The sequence below is a fragment of the Neltuma alba genome, unplaced genomic scaffold (genome assembly GCF_004799145.2).
Source record: "Neltuma alba isolate B1F8T4 unplaced genomic scaffold, ASM479914v2 tig00005722_pilon, whole genome shotgun sequence".
Taxonomy (NCBI): domain Eukaryota; kingdom Viridiplantae; phylum Streptophyta; class Magnoliopsida; order Fabales; family Fabaceae; genus Neltuma; species Neltuma alba.
In genome coordinates this window covers 213,023-228,311 of record NW_021634207.1, presented here as the reverse complement: position 1 = coordinate 228,311, position 15,289 = coordinate 213,023, and the positions used below count along the sequence as shown (strand labels likewise).

General features: G+C 36.2%; 2 protein-coding genes across 15 annotated transcripts; one reads left to right on the top strand and one right to left on the bottom strand.

Moving 5' to 3' along the window:
- Positions 1-1,961: 1,961 nt before the first annotated feature.
- Positions 1,962-3,746, bottom strand: LOC114748491 (uncharacterized). Of its 3 annotated transcripts, XM_028936921.1 has the most exons (6): positions 3,549-3,746; positions 3,135-3,192; positions 2,723-2,889; positions 2,565-2,640; positions 2,441-2,493; positions 1,970-2,169 (listed from the first exon to the last, which is right to left on the bottom strand). In XM_028936921.1, exons 1-5 carry the CDS (start codon positions 3,669-3,671, stop codon positions 2,477-2,479), a joined length of 441 nt encoding a protein of 146 aa, XP_028792754.1. In that variant the 5' UTR covers positions 3,672-3,746; the 3' UTR covers positions 1,970-2,169; positions 2,441-2,476. The 3 variants fall into 3 exon arrangements, 2 of the variants coding, with proteins under 2 accessions (XP_028792753.1, XP_028792754.1); XR_003740481.1 differs by having other exon boundaries at positions 1,966-2,169; positions 2,441-2,640; XM_028936920.1 differs by having other exon boundaries at positions 1,962-2,640.
- Positions 3,747-9,932: 6,186 nt separating this feature from the next.
- Positions 9,933-14,444, top strand: LOC114748486 (mitochondrial substrate carrier family protein B). 12 transcript variants are annotated; one of them, XM_028936908.1, is made up of 8 exons: positions 9,933-10,113; positions 10,201-10,434; positions 10,700-10,876; positions 11,026-11,175; positions 11,584-11,685; positions 11,770-11,840; positions 11,978-12,045; positions 13,613-14,444. In XM_028936908.1, exons 2-8 carry the CDS (start codon positions 10,210-10,212, stop codon positions 13,849-13,851), a joined length of 1,032 nt encoding a protein of 343 aa, XP_028792741.1. In that variant the 5' UTR covers positions 9,933-10,113; positions 10,201-10,209; the 3' UTR covers positions 13,852-14,444. The 12 variants fall into 12 exon arrangements, 6 of the variants coding, with proteins under 6 accessions (XP_028792741.1, XP_028792743.1, XP_028792740.1 ...); XR_003740479.1 differs by adding an exon at positions 12,477-13,391 and having other exon boundaries at positions 9,934-10,434; XR_003740478.1 differs by adding an exon at positions 12,477-12,605 and having other exon boundaries at positions 9,934-10,434; positions 12,768-13,881.
- The last annotated feature ends 845 nt before the right edge of the window (positions 14,445-15,289 follow it).

Genomic DNA, 15,289 nt, shown 5'->3' with positions numbered 1-15,289 from the left:
CGTGAGCTGGCTTTCCCTGGCATATTTAATTGAATTTTAATTTTAATTATTGATAAAAAATAGTATTGGATCTCTAATCTCCAGTTTTCGCGCGAAGTATCTTATAAACAGACCGCCAATTTCTGTCATAAAATGACATGCACAAAAGAGTGGGATGGGTGTTTAGGCGGGACATATGGGTGGTTTAAATTCGGCGATGGTCAGTTAAAGAAATCAATAGGTAACATGTGGTTAGCGGTGGATGGAATGATGGCAGCATATACAAAGGAATCAGTAGCAGTGGTTCGGGTTCTTTTGTTTATTATGGTTCACATGAGTGTTTAATCCTGATCTTGATCAATTCGAGACATGACAAAAAAAAATTCAAGAAGAAACAAGAAATTAGATGGGGTCGTCCTGTCTTATCTCAAATTTTTTTAAAAAAATTATTTATTAATAATTATTATTAGATTATTTAATTGACTTATTAATAATAATTATTTTTATAGTGATTTTTAGCTCTTAAGTTATAGTGTTATCTCAACAAAATCTTTTTTCTTAATAAAATAATTCATAAAACTATTATACAGTGTTTCTTTTATGATTTTTTTACAATATTGTTTTTATTTTTTTACATTACATAATTGAGCTTTTTACATAATATTTTTATTTTTAAAGACTTAATAAAAACAAACGTCATAACATAAAAAAAATTCTGACCCAAAATTGCAATGTTTATTTTTATTCTCGACCAAATCAAGACAATCTTAGGATGGGACGAGACACGGGACGAAAATCTCATCCTGTCCCTGTTTATTGAGATGGGACCGGAATAGCCCTATCCCGTCTTGTGAACAGCCCTAATTGGTTTATATGCTTACAATTAATACTCACAAAAAACTGCCATCATGCTTGGTTTTCTTTCCAAATCAATCATCATCGTGATATTTACATGATAAACTTTTTTTAAAATATGAAGTACTGTCATGCAAAATAGCATTAATTAACACTAAACTTTTAAAAAGATGATATTTGGTTTAAAAGTAGAAAAATAAAATGATGAAATTTGAGCATGGTTCACATGAGAAATGCACAAGCATCAAATTCGGACGCACGAACCCCCCCCCCCCAAAGTAGGGAATATCTTTTGATGGGTATTTGAAGATAATGGATATGAGGAGAATTATAATGAGATTCTTTAAAAAAAATACAAAATAAATTTTAAAATTTGTTATTATTTACTCTATAACTTATAATTATGGACTATTTAAATTATTATTAAATTTTTTTAATAATAATTATATTTTTTTTCAGAAGTTAATTGTAATTCTTCCCTGATAGACCGCGCGGAGGGCGCGGACCTACATGTGTTGACTCTCCCTTATTCTCTTATTCACGACGTGACGCTTAATCACCTTAACTTTTCGGTGCAGCAAGAAAAAGAAGCAAAACCGGAAATTCCTCATCTTAAACTAAATAATGCAGGCAGCGTATTTGTTTTTGGGGTCAAACAGAACATCCATCAGATTTAAATATGAATTCCAGCGTCTCTAGCTTAAAAAGCAAGTGATGATAAATGCCTCTCCTTTTTCAAAAGCAACCTTGCTCCACTGTTGTCCGTGGATTGCCTTTAGTTAGTTGTTCAAAATTAAATGATATTTTTTATCCTTAATATAAAAACTAGTAATATATTTAAAAAATTAATTAAGTTAATTATTTGTATTAAATAGATATTATCTTTTATAAAATATTTTTACCAATTAAGTGTATTGGCTAAAACCGCTATTATTACAAGAACTATATTAAAAAAAAGATAATATGAAATACAAAATGAATTGAAATTTTATATTTAAAATCAAATAAAAATCAACTAAATTTTTATATTAACAACCAGGAGTTAGATGGCAGTCCGTTGTAACTTCACAAGCTGAACGCGGTCCATATTTATGGGACCCCAGTTTGCTTTCTAAGTTAGTGTGGTAGTGATCACATGAATGAATTTGAGTAAGCGAACGGCAAGGACGAGGGAAATAATTGAGTGCAAAAACAGGGAGAAGAGAATGAGACTTTTATTGACTTTGTAGCTTACAAAAGCGAGGAGGCAGGCTTCCACGATATTATGACACACCACCAAAAGGCACACTACGCCAAAAACTACTTCTCCATTCTCCACTGTGTTCTCTTTCCATCCTGCAAAATTTGTCCACAAATTCCATTCTCATTTCTCAAACCAAATACACATCCATGCTTCCCTTTACCCCTACATTCCCACCAAACTCTGCTCCCTATCCTCTAACTAGTTCCTCAACATGTTACTTAAATTTCTATGCTTCAAGTTCCCTTTAATTAACTCCTCTGAATAACATGGCTAAGATATATTATTGCCGCTGCTCAATCCGATGTATGTAGCCGATCGAGGAGAAGGAGAAGAGTGAGACACAAGGAAGTAAAAATACTTTACCTGATCCACAACCGGAGATGTTATGGCGGAGCGAGGTCAATAATAAAGGGAACCTGCAAAGGATCAATAAAAGTGAGCAAACCATGCTGGACTGATCACTCGCTACGGTGAATTTTTGGCCTACCTTGCCACCAGTTCCCTCTCGAAGCGCTGGGTGGACTGTTTCCGTCGGGATCATCATCATCCCTATCCTTCTTGAACTGCGATCGTTACAGCTTTAGTCCATACCGGTGACCTCTTAGACTGAAAAAGAAACAAGATAGGGATTGTGACGAGACTTACAACAGGATGGGAGTCAGTGGTACGGGCTCTCTGACAATAATTTTCTTGGCCGCCATAGTAGATGGAAGAGCTATAGTAGCTGGGTTCCACTGTCTCGTTCTGATAATTGCCGCCCGTATTCTTGTTACTCGTGCTCCTGTTGCTTTCACCTCCCCTGCTCTGATTCCCTGAATACAGTCCCACCATTAATCTCCAAATAAGTTCAGTCCAACGCTAGTGATGGAAAGAGCATGTTTAGCTGTTTGAACTATGGAGTGGGCATTGATTACAATAATCAACATAAAATTTAGTAAGTATGGGAGTCATGCTGCTCACAACAGTATATAGGGCTCATTATAGATGCGCAATGCCTACTCTAATTGCCACGCAAGCAGTGACAAAAACAAAAGGCGCTAGAGGATTATGAACCAACCCTGCGTTCCGTTGTTTTTGCATGCGGCGTCTTGCATTCTCGAATCTCTCCCCCCGACCTTGAGAACCAAAACAGTGTTTGAATCAGTATGCGATATATAAAACTCTGATGCATAAAAGCTAAATCAGGACAACTCTGTCAGAGCTCCTGATGTCAACATGAATGCTTTTATCACTAGAGTAAAGATGAAAAGGACTTGGAAGAAGTGAGCAAATTATGACCCGACAGGGGCATGCCTTACACTGCATAATGCAGAAATTAGAAGGTCGTGTGCGGGTGTCCCAAACATATGAGCTTAACTAAAGTTGGTGCTAGTAGCTAGTATGCTATGTAGATATCATGAGTAATCGTAGACGAAAAGTATTATAAGAAGAGAGCATAGTGGCCGAGAAACAAGAGGAAAGGGATGCATACGGCGGATGAAGGGGGGAAAATGGAGCTAAAGACGGCGGCGGAGGTGGAGTCCTTGGGACCAAAAAGATGGTCCAACTTCATGGGGGAAGAACAACTGGGTAACTGTTTCTTCTTCTTGTCCATGGACGCAGTGGCCTCTGATTCTCAAGCGAAGAAGGAAAGTAGTTGGAAGAGAGGAGCAAAAAGGAAAGGGATGATTGATTAGGGAGAGGGTGATGAGCTTGTGGTAGGGTGAGCATGCTATTTATACACTCTAATCATGTTCTAGAAGTCGCTAAATAAAATAGCACGAGCAAGAGAAACGTGCGTCACAGCGCAAGTCCCCCCTCCCTGTTAATTTCATTAGTAATGTTTATGATAATGGTAAAAAGATATCTAAAATGGCAGAGGATATGGTGACGAGTGACAGCATGGGTAAGCCCGTCCTGCGTCGCTAGACAGTTGGTTGACATTTTTGGTCAGCCCCAGGTGCTCATGAAGCCTCTCCAAAACTATTGGGCCACGTGTCTCACCTAGCATGCATCTTAGTTTTCTTTGACCCAAAATCCCTTTTAAAAAATGTTATATTTGTGTCAAAGAAAGAGTAATTTGGATAGATTAAAAGAAGCCAAATAAATCGGTTAATTACCACACAAAAAATTACATGATCATCCTAAAACATCCTTATCTAACATAAGATTATTTTATAATTTAGTTAAACAAGTCTGAGGGAAAATGATGAATATGAGATAAATTAATAATGAATTAAGCTAGGTTTTTTTTGGGTCAAATAGCTGGGTATTTATTTAGAACCCAATTAAATCCAAAACTAGCTTATATGTTAAGAACAAGAGGTGGTACTATATTATCTGGTAAGCCTCGTCCTTTTACCCAAAATCTCTTAAACATAGAATTTTATTTTTATTTTTTTTAGCAAGATACTTCGCCAGAAATGCCTTGTATATATAATTTTGAACCGAGGGAGTGGCACTGATTTGACGATTATTATTATAATATTTTGAGTTGATATGGAAGAACAATTTATGTTAATGATAACGTGTTAAAAAAATGAGTGAGGGATATGCCAATGTTCGCCATATCTATAGATTGACGGGAACATGCAGGTATGACAAGATTTGTTAGTTTCAGAATGAAGGCAGAAGGGACCAGGAAAGGAAAAGGTGCGTAATTTTATAAGATTATTTCGATGGAATAGTGTGCGGTTTAATTAATAATTGGAGGAGATCCAAGGGCGGCTAAAAAAGTGGACAGAAGAAGATATGCACGGAAGGAGGGGGAAGGCATCTATCGGAGATAGATTGATATGGTGTGTGTGTGAAAGATACTCGAAGAATAGCCTTTTTTCATTATTCTCTGGGGTTAGGGGTTCCTTTTGGATAACTGAGGACAAGGACGTTCATTCCTTGCCCAATTTCACTACATGCGATTTTTTCTTCGCCGTAATCAAATATTCAACACTAGTTTCCAACAACGGACGCACTCTGACTCGTGCAAAATGCCTTCAAATATGTACATGTGATTATATTCTCCGGAAGCTTCTCTCTCTAATTCGCAACTAGACCCATCGCACCAAGTCAAATTAATGTATTATTTGCGGACCAGCAGCATATTATAAAGCATATAAAATAATGGAATATGTGATCGAGAGCATATTAATAAATAATCGGGGAAAAAAGAGTGGCCTGGGGGTGAGGAGGGAAAAGGAGGGGGGGCATGGAATATTGAAGGGAAGGCACCGCAGTTTTTTTTTTTTTTTTTTGGGGGGGGGGGGGCTTATATATAGACGTCGAACGGAAGGAAGAATAGGAATAGATGAATAATAATGCATGGTTTCACATGCAGACGATGGACTTGTGTTTAATTGGCTCTGCTGCCTAAGATTCCACAACGCAACTTGCGCCCTCATTTTCCAGGGTTTCCCATCAGAATATTGATCGCCCCAACCACTTGTTCCGTGTCAGAGAGTTATCCCTTTCTTCTTCTCCTTTTTCAAAAGACGAGTAGGAAACGAAGAAAATAATTATTCCCCCCTTCTGACTATTTGCACGATTAGTTACGATTGACCATGAACTTACTAATACTCGTCACCCACAAGACGGCGCACTATAATGTTGTCTGCGCAACAATATATATGCATAAGTGATTTTTTTTTTTTTGGCATTTATTTACTGCATTCTAATTTAAGACTTGCGTGTTCAAATTGCCAAGTTTTCCCATCGCATGACCATATATATTATTTTTGAAATATTACCATTTAATAATAACATTTAAATGTGAACTTGAAGTGATAGTTATAAGAACTTGACCTAAGTATTTTCTTAATTAAGCACCATGCAATGTTTGCCCCCGGCTGGGGGGGGGGAGGCGACCTTCTCATCATGCTCACATCTGCAGTGCTCTCCCGATCTCCATGATTCACACATAAATATTTACGACGGATTCGTGAAGACGCACGACAGTTCCATCTTTCATTTACAAATCATGCGTTTTTTTTGGTTTCTTTCTGTTTGATACAAGACTCGCATGCGCACAAAGTATATATTTGAAGCGCCTCTCTACATTCTGCTGGGCTGATCAGCACGTACGAGAATTTTGCCATTTAAATTACTGAGAGTGTATATTTAATTATGTGCGTACATGGAAATAATAATTCCACCCCAATACGTGCGTGCAGATCACAGATTTGTGATTTGTTAGGATGTATGTCATGATATATGGGCGACTGTAATGACCAGTAAGTTAGTATGAAAGGTGGAATCCTGGAATTTAGCCATATGAATATGGGCGGAGGTGAAGACGGAAGTGATAGACCATGAGACGGACGGTATTATTAAATATGTATGCGGTAGTGTTTGTAACACAGGCCTGCAGGATGGTACAAATGAAGTGATATATCGAGATTAGGAAACACTATAATTAATAGAATTTCCAGGGAAGGCAGCGAAGGCTCGAGCAAGCCGCGGCAGCAGAAGCGGGAGTGCAGGCAGCACCATCGCAGCACTCGCACACAATTCCCAGACTCCTCCATTCATAATGCCCTCCTGGTGATGATCCCATACCTGCTCATCACACGCGCGCGCGCGCATTTATTTGTCTATTTAATACCAATTAATTAATAATATAAAATCAAGTGAATTTAGCAGGAAGGAAATGAAATATCTCACCAGCATGTTTGCCAAGCTTGAGCACCTGATGGGTGGCTTCCGCCGCCTGAATGAGCAGGAGCAGAGAAGCCAGGGTGATCAGCCACTTTAGCTTAGATTGACTCCGCATTCTTAATTCTATACTTTTCTTGTCACGGTGCAATATGAATGAATGCCTCACAAATGAGCTGCTTCTGATGATGAGAATTCATTAATATATATATATATATATATATTTATATATATAGCTGCAGATACCAGCTAGGGCTTCTTCTTCGATCAATGTCCCATTGTCACTCCATTAATTTTCCGTCCGGATTGTTGGACACGCCATTGAACTTCTAGAAGCCACCGGCACCACGCGTTTAATTTCTTCAGACGAAATTGACATGCATGTACAAATACATACAGTAACGTCCCAATCAAAACCCCTGCATACTCAAACATCGATATTTCACCCCCTCCGCCACGTCCCCTCTTCTGCCATCTCAATGTGTCTATATAATTCTTTGCCAAACACTGATTATGGTCCAAACTACTCCTCCGGTCCTTAACTTGATGTTGGTCGTATATATAAGATCTATTTTGCATGTTTATTATTATTTTTCAAATTAACCTTATTGGTACCCTTTAAAAATAATCAAGTAGGAGAAGGAAGGAATCAAGGAGTATGATTACGTTGTTTAAAAAAAAACTTATTACAGTAACTAATTTAACTAATATCCTTAATCAACTCAAACTTATTATAATAATCCTTAATTAACTCAAACTAATTAATTAGATGTTACATTAAGGACCAAAGGAGTATATCATACCTTATTCCTGCTAGACATAAAAGGAATGAGTTAGCCATGCGTATTAGTAGAAGAAAAATTAATTTTTAAATGATCAATAATGCATTGAAATTAATTAGTCTCTTTTTGGTAAGATGAAACTAGTTGGTTTTTGGTTCTTGACTTCTTGTGCTCGGGTTTTTTGCTGTATTTTATTAAGGGATAAATTCCCCAATGGTTAGCTTTTGTCAGAGTTCATGCATAATTATGAAAAAAGCTACACTAAAAGTATACAAGATGATGAATATATATGTAATTGTGGCCCGGCAGTTCGGATTGTGTGTTGATGACGGGGAAATGCCTTTTCTTGCCCCCGCGCATCTCCTGTCTTTTGCTCTTCCAAATTTCATTCAGTTTGATCCTCCTCCTTCCTCGATCCTTGCCCCCGCCCTTTTACAGGGCTCCGAAGTCAAGGACTGTGTTTTTTCTCGTGGATTTGTTTTTTTTTTATTTTTCTGATTCTAAATATAATACCTATTTTATGGTGTAAATTATATTATAAAGTGAATATCATATTTAAGACCGGAAGAGTAATTAATTTGGAAGGTGGGTTAATTAGCTTGCTTCGATCATTTTCTTTTTGCCATATTTCTTTCTATTCCTTTCGCCCCCAAGTCATTAACAATCCCACGCGCATTCAAACATTCATCTCCCTTGCTCTTTTTATTTTTCAGGCAAGTACTGGTAATTAAACACTCTCTTCTATAAGGAGGTGAGGACCGCGAGGTATAGATCATGGAATTTTATGGTCGACACCCTTTTTAAAGTATGTATAGTCTATGGTGTGCATATTATCTAACTTTATATCTCCTTAAAAAAAAATGTAGAACAGAAAATTAAGAACAAAATTATATATCCATATACCAAGTTCAGTGAGGTAATTTATATTAAAAATATAAAAAAATCCTCTCTCTATCATAGGAAGAGGATCGGAAGAGTATATGTTAACAAAATAAATATTACTTGTATTTTAGTTTCAACCTACGAGTACATATTTTGAAATACCTTATAATAAATCTAATAAAACTCATGTAAAGAAAATATTTGATAAAAAGAGTGGATTATAATCATTTAATTAGGCACAAATTTGAAGTTAGAATTTATATGAATGTAAAAGGTTATTTTAAAATTATTTCTGATCTGAGCCTAATTTAGATTAATGGGAAATTTGATAATAAAAAAGTAACAAAATTTCTCTCACATATCTGCTTCGTATATTAAACAATTATTTTAAAAATTACAGTTTAATTTTTACCCAAATACCCTCAAAACTTATATTAGTAGAGGGGTAGACTGGAGATTGGTTTAAAACAAGACTGAACAAAAGTTGGAGCTTGCGTGTCGCCGTTGCTGAAGTGGGAGGCATTTAACTAACCGACACGATTTCCTTCAAATTTACAAGAATAAAAGACATTAATTATTTATATTTAAATTGCAAAAACTTTATTTTTATTTTGAAAAAGGTATGTTAGCCTCCTACATGTCATATGAGCTTCCTTTATATACATTTGATATTCAATATTTTCATCCATCCAACTAACTGTTAATTAATTAAGTTTGTATCTTATAAATTTTTATTTTGATGAAGATACTTTTTCTTACCATCATAATTATTTAAACACTTATATTTGAAGTGCTGGCAAAAAAAAACGCTTATATTTGAAGAAAAACATTTTATAATAGTTGGGTAGATGAAAAAACATCGGTCAATTATTATTTTTTTGCCAAAAAAATAATTTTTCACGGTCATTTGGATGACTAAAAAATATTTCTACACAAAAAGTGTTTGGATGAAACCAAACCATGGTTTAGAGAATAGCTTCTGGAAAATAGATTCTGAAAAAAATAGATTTTGTGAAGAATAGATTTTGTGAAAAAGTGATTCTGAGAAGTGAAAGTGTTTGGATAATTGTTATCAGAAGCACTTTTTATATGTACAAATTATTAAAAAAAACATAAGTTAATATGATAATTACATAAAACATAGATTTTATGATATATTTTAATTTGAAGAAATAAAATTGTTAATAATATATTTTTTACCAACATAATTAATAATACATAAGATAATGTAATTAATAAATAATTAATATGTGTATATTTATTTATAAAATATAAGATTAAATATGTTTATAAAAAATTAATTAATGGGTGTTAAAGTCATATTATTGTTGAGATTTACCCCAATAGACACAATCATACTCTCCAATTTAAGCCAGAAGCAGAATGAATTCACTTCTCCATAAATCATGATTTTGAATTCCAAAACCATAGTTTCAAATAATTTGTGTTTTTCCCAAACCATAGTTTAAGTCTCCAAACCATGATTTGGCCTGCCATCCAAACAGGCCTCAAAACAAATCACCTCTGTTTCTCGTGCGTCTGAGAAGTGTTTCATCCAATCCTGCCCAGCGCCGGCCTTACCCGCAGTAACCGGGACTCATACGACGACGTTTCGTTCTCGCTCGCCGCCTCCTTCTTTCAAGATTTCGCTCCTCTTTTCGCCCTTCACGGACGAGCGGGGGACCGCGGAAACAAGGGTGACGTTGGGATCCTCAGAATTGTGCTAGTGCTCCTTTACCGGCCAAGGTTCATGACTCATTCTGCCGTTTATTGCTTTTTCGAAGTTTAGGGCAACGCTAAGTTGGTGATACGGGGTTTAGGAAACGATAACAGGAATTGGATATGCAAACGGAGGCTCGGATTGGTGCGGTGGTAGAAGGGGGCCAGAGAGGTATCCATCCGAGTCACGCGGGTGTTGTCGTCGATGGGTCGATTAGGAAGCTGGTGCAACCGCGGCAGCAGCAGTCTCAGATTGGCCCTATTTCGCAGCTTGTTGCTGGTGGCTGTGCAGGCGCTCTTAGCAAGACATGTACCGCGCCCCTTGCTCGACTAACCATACTCTTTCAGGTTAGTATTTATCGGTTTTGTGGAAGAAATGTTGGATAGGGTATATGCTGTGCCTTGTGAGTTTGCCTGGGCCCTTTTCAACTGTTTCTGCGCTTTGAACCACTCGTAGAGTTAGAACTGTTTAGAAAGTTTCTAAGGCCTTTATCTGGTTTTCTCTTTTGTTACTTTTTTTTTTTTTGGGCGGGGGGTGTTAAGGGGGTCATTTTCATTCAAATTACCTTTCCTTTTCCTCAATCTCATTCCTCTTTTTACTTGTCGCTTTCAGGTTCAGGGTATGCACTCCAATGTTGCAGCATTGAGAAAGGCCAGCATATGGCACGAGGCTTCAAGAATTATTAATGAAGAGGGATTCAGGGCTTTCTGGAAAGGAAATCTGGTCACAATTGCACACCGTCTACCCTATTCCTCAGCAAACTTTTATGCATATGAGCACTACAAGAAGGTTGCTGTTATTTCAATATTCATATTTACAATCCCGAGACTATAGTAGATGGTGCCATTGTATCTATAACTATATTTTTTTTTTTTGTGAAATTTATAACTATCATTTTCATTGGCGTGATTGGTATGTAATAATTCTGATGTCTGCAGTTACTAAAGACGCTTCCAGGACTCAGAAGTCATAAGGATAATATCAGTGCAGACCTTTGCGTACATTTTGTAGGTGGTGGCCTGGCAGGAATAAGTGCTGCTACAGCTACTTATCCATTGGATCTTGTGAGAACACGTCTTGCTGCTCAGGTAAGATTAAGTGATTAAGATTTTGGCTGTGATTTTTCTGTTTTGCCACAATCCCATTTCTGCTTTCGCTGGGCCAGTGTGACTGGCCACCTCCATTATAGATGGATGACTGTTGTCGTCAGACATTTTATACCTGAGATTCTGTCCAGGTCGATGTAATTTTGCCCTTTCTTAATCGTGTAATAGTATTTCTGTATATTTAATCTTCCGTCCGATTTTAGTCTCTAAGATGCTTGGAACCTTGCACAATGTAGACTTGGTATTTTGTGTTTTGAAAATGAAGCACAGACACGGAAGGGAAACATTTCCTTGAGTTTGGTTGAATGAACTATTCATATGCAGGTAGTGGTTGGTTATTTTTGTATTTGTATTCAGCATAATTCGATTAAGCAATGTTGATATTTACAGACAAAAGTTATCTACTATCGAGGAATTTGGCATGCTTTAAGAACAATCAGCCAGGAAGAGGGAGTTCTTGGCCTCTATAAGGGACTTGGAGCTACGCTCTTGGTATGTTATAATCAGATTTTGCTGGTACTTAAACTAAATGATTTCTCTAAAGCAATTTTAACTTCAGCTTTGCTGCTTATGCAGGGCGTAGGGCCCAATATTGCAATCAGCTTCACTGTGTATGAAACATTGAGATCTTTATGGCAGTCAAACAGGTGATTGGTCCATAAACTGACTTGGCAGTTTATCAGAATTCCTATTTTTGCATAGTTTGATCAATAATTATTAATTAATTAGTTAATAAGTAATATCACTTCTAGCATAACCTTGTGTCTATCGCTTTGATCATCAGGCCCAGTGATTCAAGTGTCCTTGTCAGTCTGGCCTGTGGCAGTCTTTCAGGCATTGCGTCATCAACAGGTGAGTGATCTTAAGGTATTTTTATTTCTCACGTTTATACTTTTCCTTGTCTCTAAAACCTTGAACTTAATGGATTTATTTCTTTCTTCCTAATTCAGGTTTCCTTTGCTATTCTCAACAATTTTATTTGACATGCTTTTTATTATGGTTGTGACGATATTCTATTCTTTTATGCCATGTATTGTCTTGTCTTGTGTTTATTTCTGCTTGTGATTACACATACCATACGGATTTCAGCCCTTGTGATTAAAAATTTTCTATTAGCATTTTATTTAGTGTTTTGTAACTCTTCATCTGTGTGGTGTCGCAATACTCATTTTTAGAGTGTCTGTGTCAAATGTTCATTAGATGTGTGATTAGACTTCAGAGTCTTCTTGTTAAACTGGTAAATTTGCCTAACCGAAGGATGTTAAAGAATTTAATGTGTATAGTGGTTTACTATGCTTTTGATGCAGAGAAAGAGGGTTTGGTGCAGTAGCTGCACCAAGTATCTAACCAGACTGACCCCTAGAACCAGAGGCCAGGTTGGAGTTGTTCTTTATATGGCATATGAGAATCTAGTAAGGAGGAGGACAAAAACCTTTTTCATGTCTGTCTTGAACTTTTTAACTGTAAAAGATCTCATTGAAGCGTTCATCTTCCCATCTTCTATTTTTTTTTTTTTGGGTGAATATTCATCTTCCCAACTCTTATTCTATGACATGTCTCCCCAAGCAATGCAGTGGATTACAAGATGGGGTGGCATTACTTGGATGAACCTATAAGGCTTTAGCGTTCCCTCAAATGCCAAATGTGAGAGGTGTTCTCTTTCTGGTATGCTTCTCACATTAGCTTCCTTCACCTGGTGGTCAGATGGGTATCAGAAATTCTTGATCATGCATTTCTAAATTAGTGAGCTCGTACAATAATAGTATTGGCTTCAGCGTAACTGTAATGATGGTAATGATGACATTTAAATTTAATTACTCATGACAAAAGCAATAAATAAATTGCACTGTCAATTTAGACATTAGTGCGTACTTCTTGCGGGAGAATAATGTTCTGTCCAAAGCTGTATTATATGCACACTGGCTACAGGTATCAAGAGTATTTATGCACATGAAACTATTAGGGCATGCTCCGAGTTTTATTCTACCCCTTTCCTGGTTATGCTGTTCTTATGAGTATTTTTGTTATGCTAATAATTTCTTTCATTATAAGATCTAATTGCTCAACCATGAATTTCTTGTTGAGATGCTAATAATTTCTTTCATTACAAGATCTAATTGCTCAACCATGAATTTCTTGTTGAGATAAGTTCATGGGAGCATATGAAGCTGCTCACGTGGAGATTTTGTCTGTTAACGGTTAAGTGCTGCAGCTTTTTTTGAAGCGTTCTGTAATTACCATTAAACCCTCATGTTTTTTGAGATTTTCAGGTTTTAGACTTGGGTGATTTATCTGTATTAGATGATGAAAATGCCATGTAAAAATGATTCATGATCTTACACTAACCAACCTCATTTTTTTAAGAAGTCTTTTGGACTAGACTGATATGGTTGGATTCATCTGCGAATATTTTATGCAGCAACGTTCCCTTTGGATCTTGTCAGGCGAAGGAAGCAGTTGGAGGGGGCTGGCGGGCGAGCCCTTGTGTATAAAACGGGCCTCTTTGGGGTATTTAGTCACATAATCCGGAAAGAAGGTGTGTGGGGCCTATACAGAGGAATTTTGCCTGAATATTATAAGGTGGTGCCTGGTGTTGGTATCTGTTTCATGACCTACGAGGCACTCAAGATGCTTTTAGCGGATATTGCTTCCGCTTAAGAGTTATATTCACCGGTGAGAATTGATGGAAACTACATTTTGATTCTGATTCCTCGTGGTGGTAAATTGTACGATGCTGCTGCTGCTGTGGGAAACACACTTACACTGTATAGAGACGATTCTTCATTACATCTCCAAGCTGACGCAAATTAAAGATTACACTCTTACGGATTCCTAGCATGCGTTTTTTTTTTCCCTTCCCTCTTTCCCATCTGGCGGTTCCCAATGAAAATATATATTGGAAACATCAATCTGCAGCTTTTCATAGGTGGATACTCTGAGAAATCGGCATGTGTTGTCTACAAGTGAACTTGGTGATATCTTTTTTCAGTCAAGAGAATAATTTTAAAGGGGCATTTTTGTGCAGAGTACTGCTGGTCGGTGGTATAATCTCATCTGTACGCTTGTCATATGATTCATTCTATCATGTCTTTGCAGTTTTGATCATCAGGCTCATTACGTTGACACTGAATACCTTTCTTTGGATATTCCACCTCTTGGTTGTTGTAATCTCATTAGTGGACTTGTGTACTGGGCGTTAGGTTTTGGTGTAGTTCTGTATGCGTGTTTCATAGCTTTTATATTCCCCCGGGGAAAGCATGTTGCGTTTTGAACGACTTAATTGTAGAATGTAAGACATAATTAACTAATTTGAATAGATTAAAGATGTTAGTTAAATTAGTTAACATGATATTTTGTTTTTTAAAACATCTAAACATCCTTTGCAATTTCTTTCCTCTTTTTATTTGATTATTGGTGGGAAAATATTAATAGGGTTAATTTAAAAATAATTAATAAATATGTAAAACAGGTCTTGTATATATATGATCAATATTAAATTTCTAATTTGTTTTTATGTCAAGGATTGAAAGAGTATTTTCTAGCATGTTTTTGAATTCCCAATCACCATAGGCTAGACTGATGTTGGGGAAGAAAATGATTGATCAATTGACGGTTGTCTATTGTATAATTTTTTTAGAAAAGGGAAAATATTACCTCTGGTTTTTAATGCAAAATTTTGTTTGATTTTTATTTTGATCCTAAATATAAGACTTAAATATATTTTGTCTTTTATATTTACATATTTTTTTTTTCAAAGTAGTCCTTTTAACAAAAATAGTTCTAGTCAATACACTTAATTAGCAAGGATATTTCAGAAAAGATAACACTTATTTATTATAAATAACTAACTTAACTTCTTTTTTTAATCTCCTTAAATTAGTTAATTAGTTCTTATAATTAGGACCGAATGTAGTAGCATATAGCAACTGTAAATTTTTTATTTAAAAAAGTGCCTATTTTATATATGCTATAGTGTGTGCTCGTTTATAATAGCTTATAAGTAGCGTTTTGATTATAATTTTTAAAATACGAGATAAGTATATGAGATAATGTGAGGTGTACAGATGATGCCATATAAGTACTGTAGCATCCATGC

Coding starts and splice junctions, on each gene's coding strand:
- LOC114748491 (XM_028936920.1), bottom strand. CDS start 3,671: ATGGACAAGAAGAAGAAACAGTTACCCAGTTGTTCTTCCCCCATGAAG. Junction 2,890..3,134: donor CAAAAACAACGGAACGCAGG/GTTGGTTCATAA, acceptor GACTGTATTCAG/GGAATCAGAGCAGGGGAGGT. Junction 2,641..2,722: donor CCACTGACTCCCATCCTGTT/GTAAGTCTCGTC, acceptor TAACGATCGCAG/TTCAAGAAGGATAGGGATGA.
- LOC114748486 (XM_028936908.1), top strand. CDS start 10,210: ATGCAAACGGAGGCTCGGATTGGTGCGGTGGTAGAAGGGGGCCAGAGA. Junction 10,435..10,699: donor GACTAACCATACTCTTTCAG/GTTAGTATTTAT, acceptor TGTCGCTTTCAG/GTTCAGGGTATGCACTCCAA. Junction 12,046..13,612: donor AGGCATTGCGTCATCAACAG/GTGAGTGATCTT, acceptor TATTTTATGCAG/CAACGTTCCCTTTGGATCTT.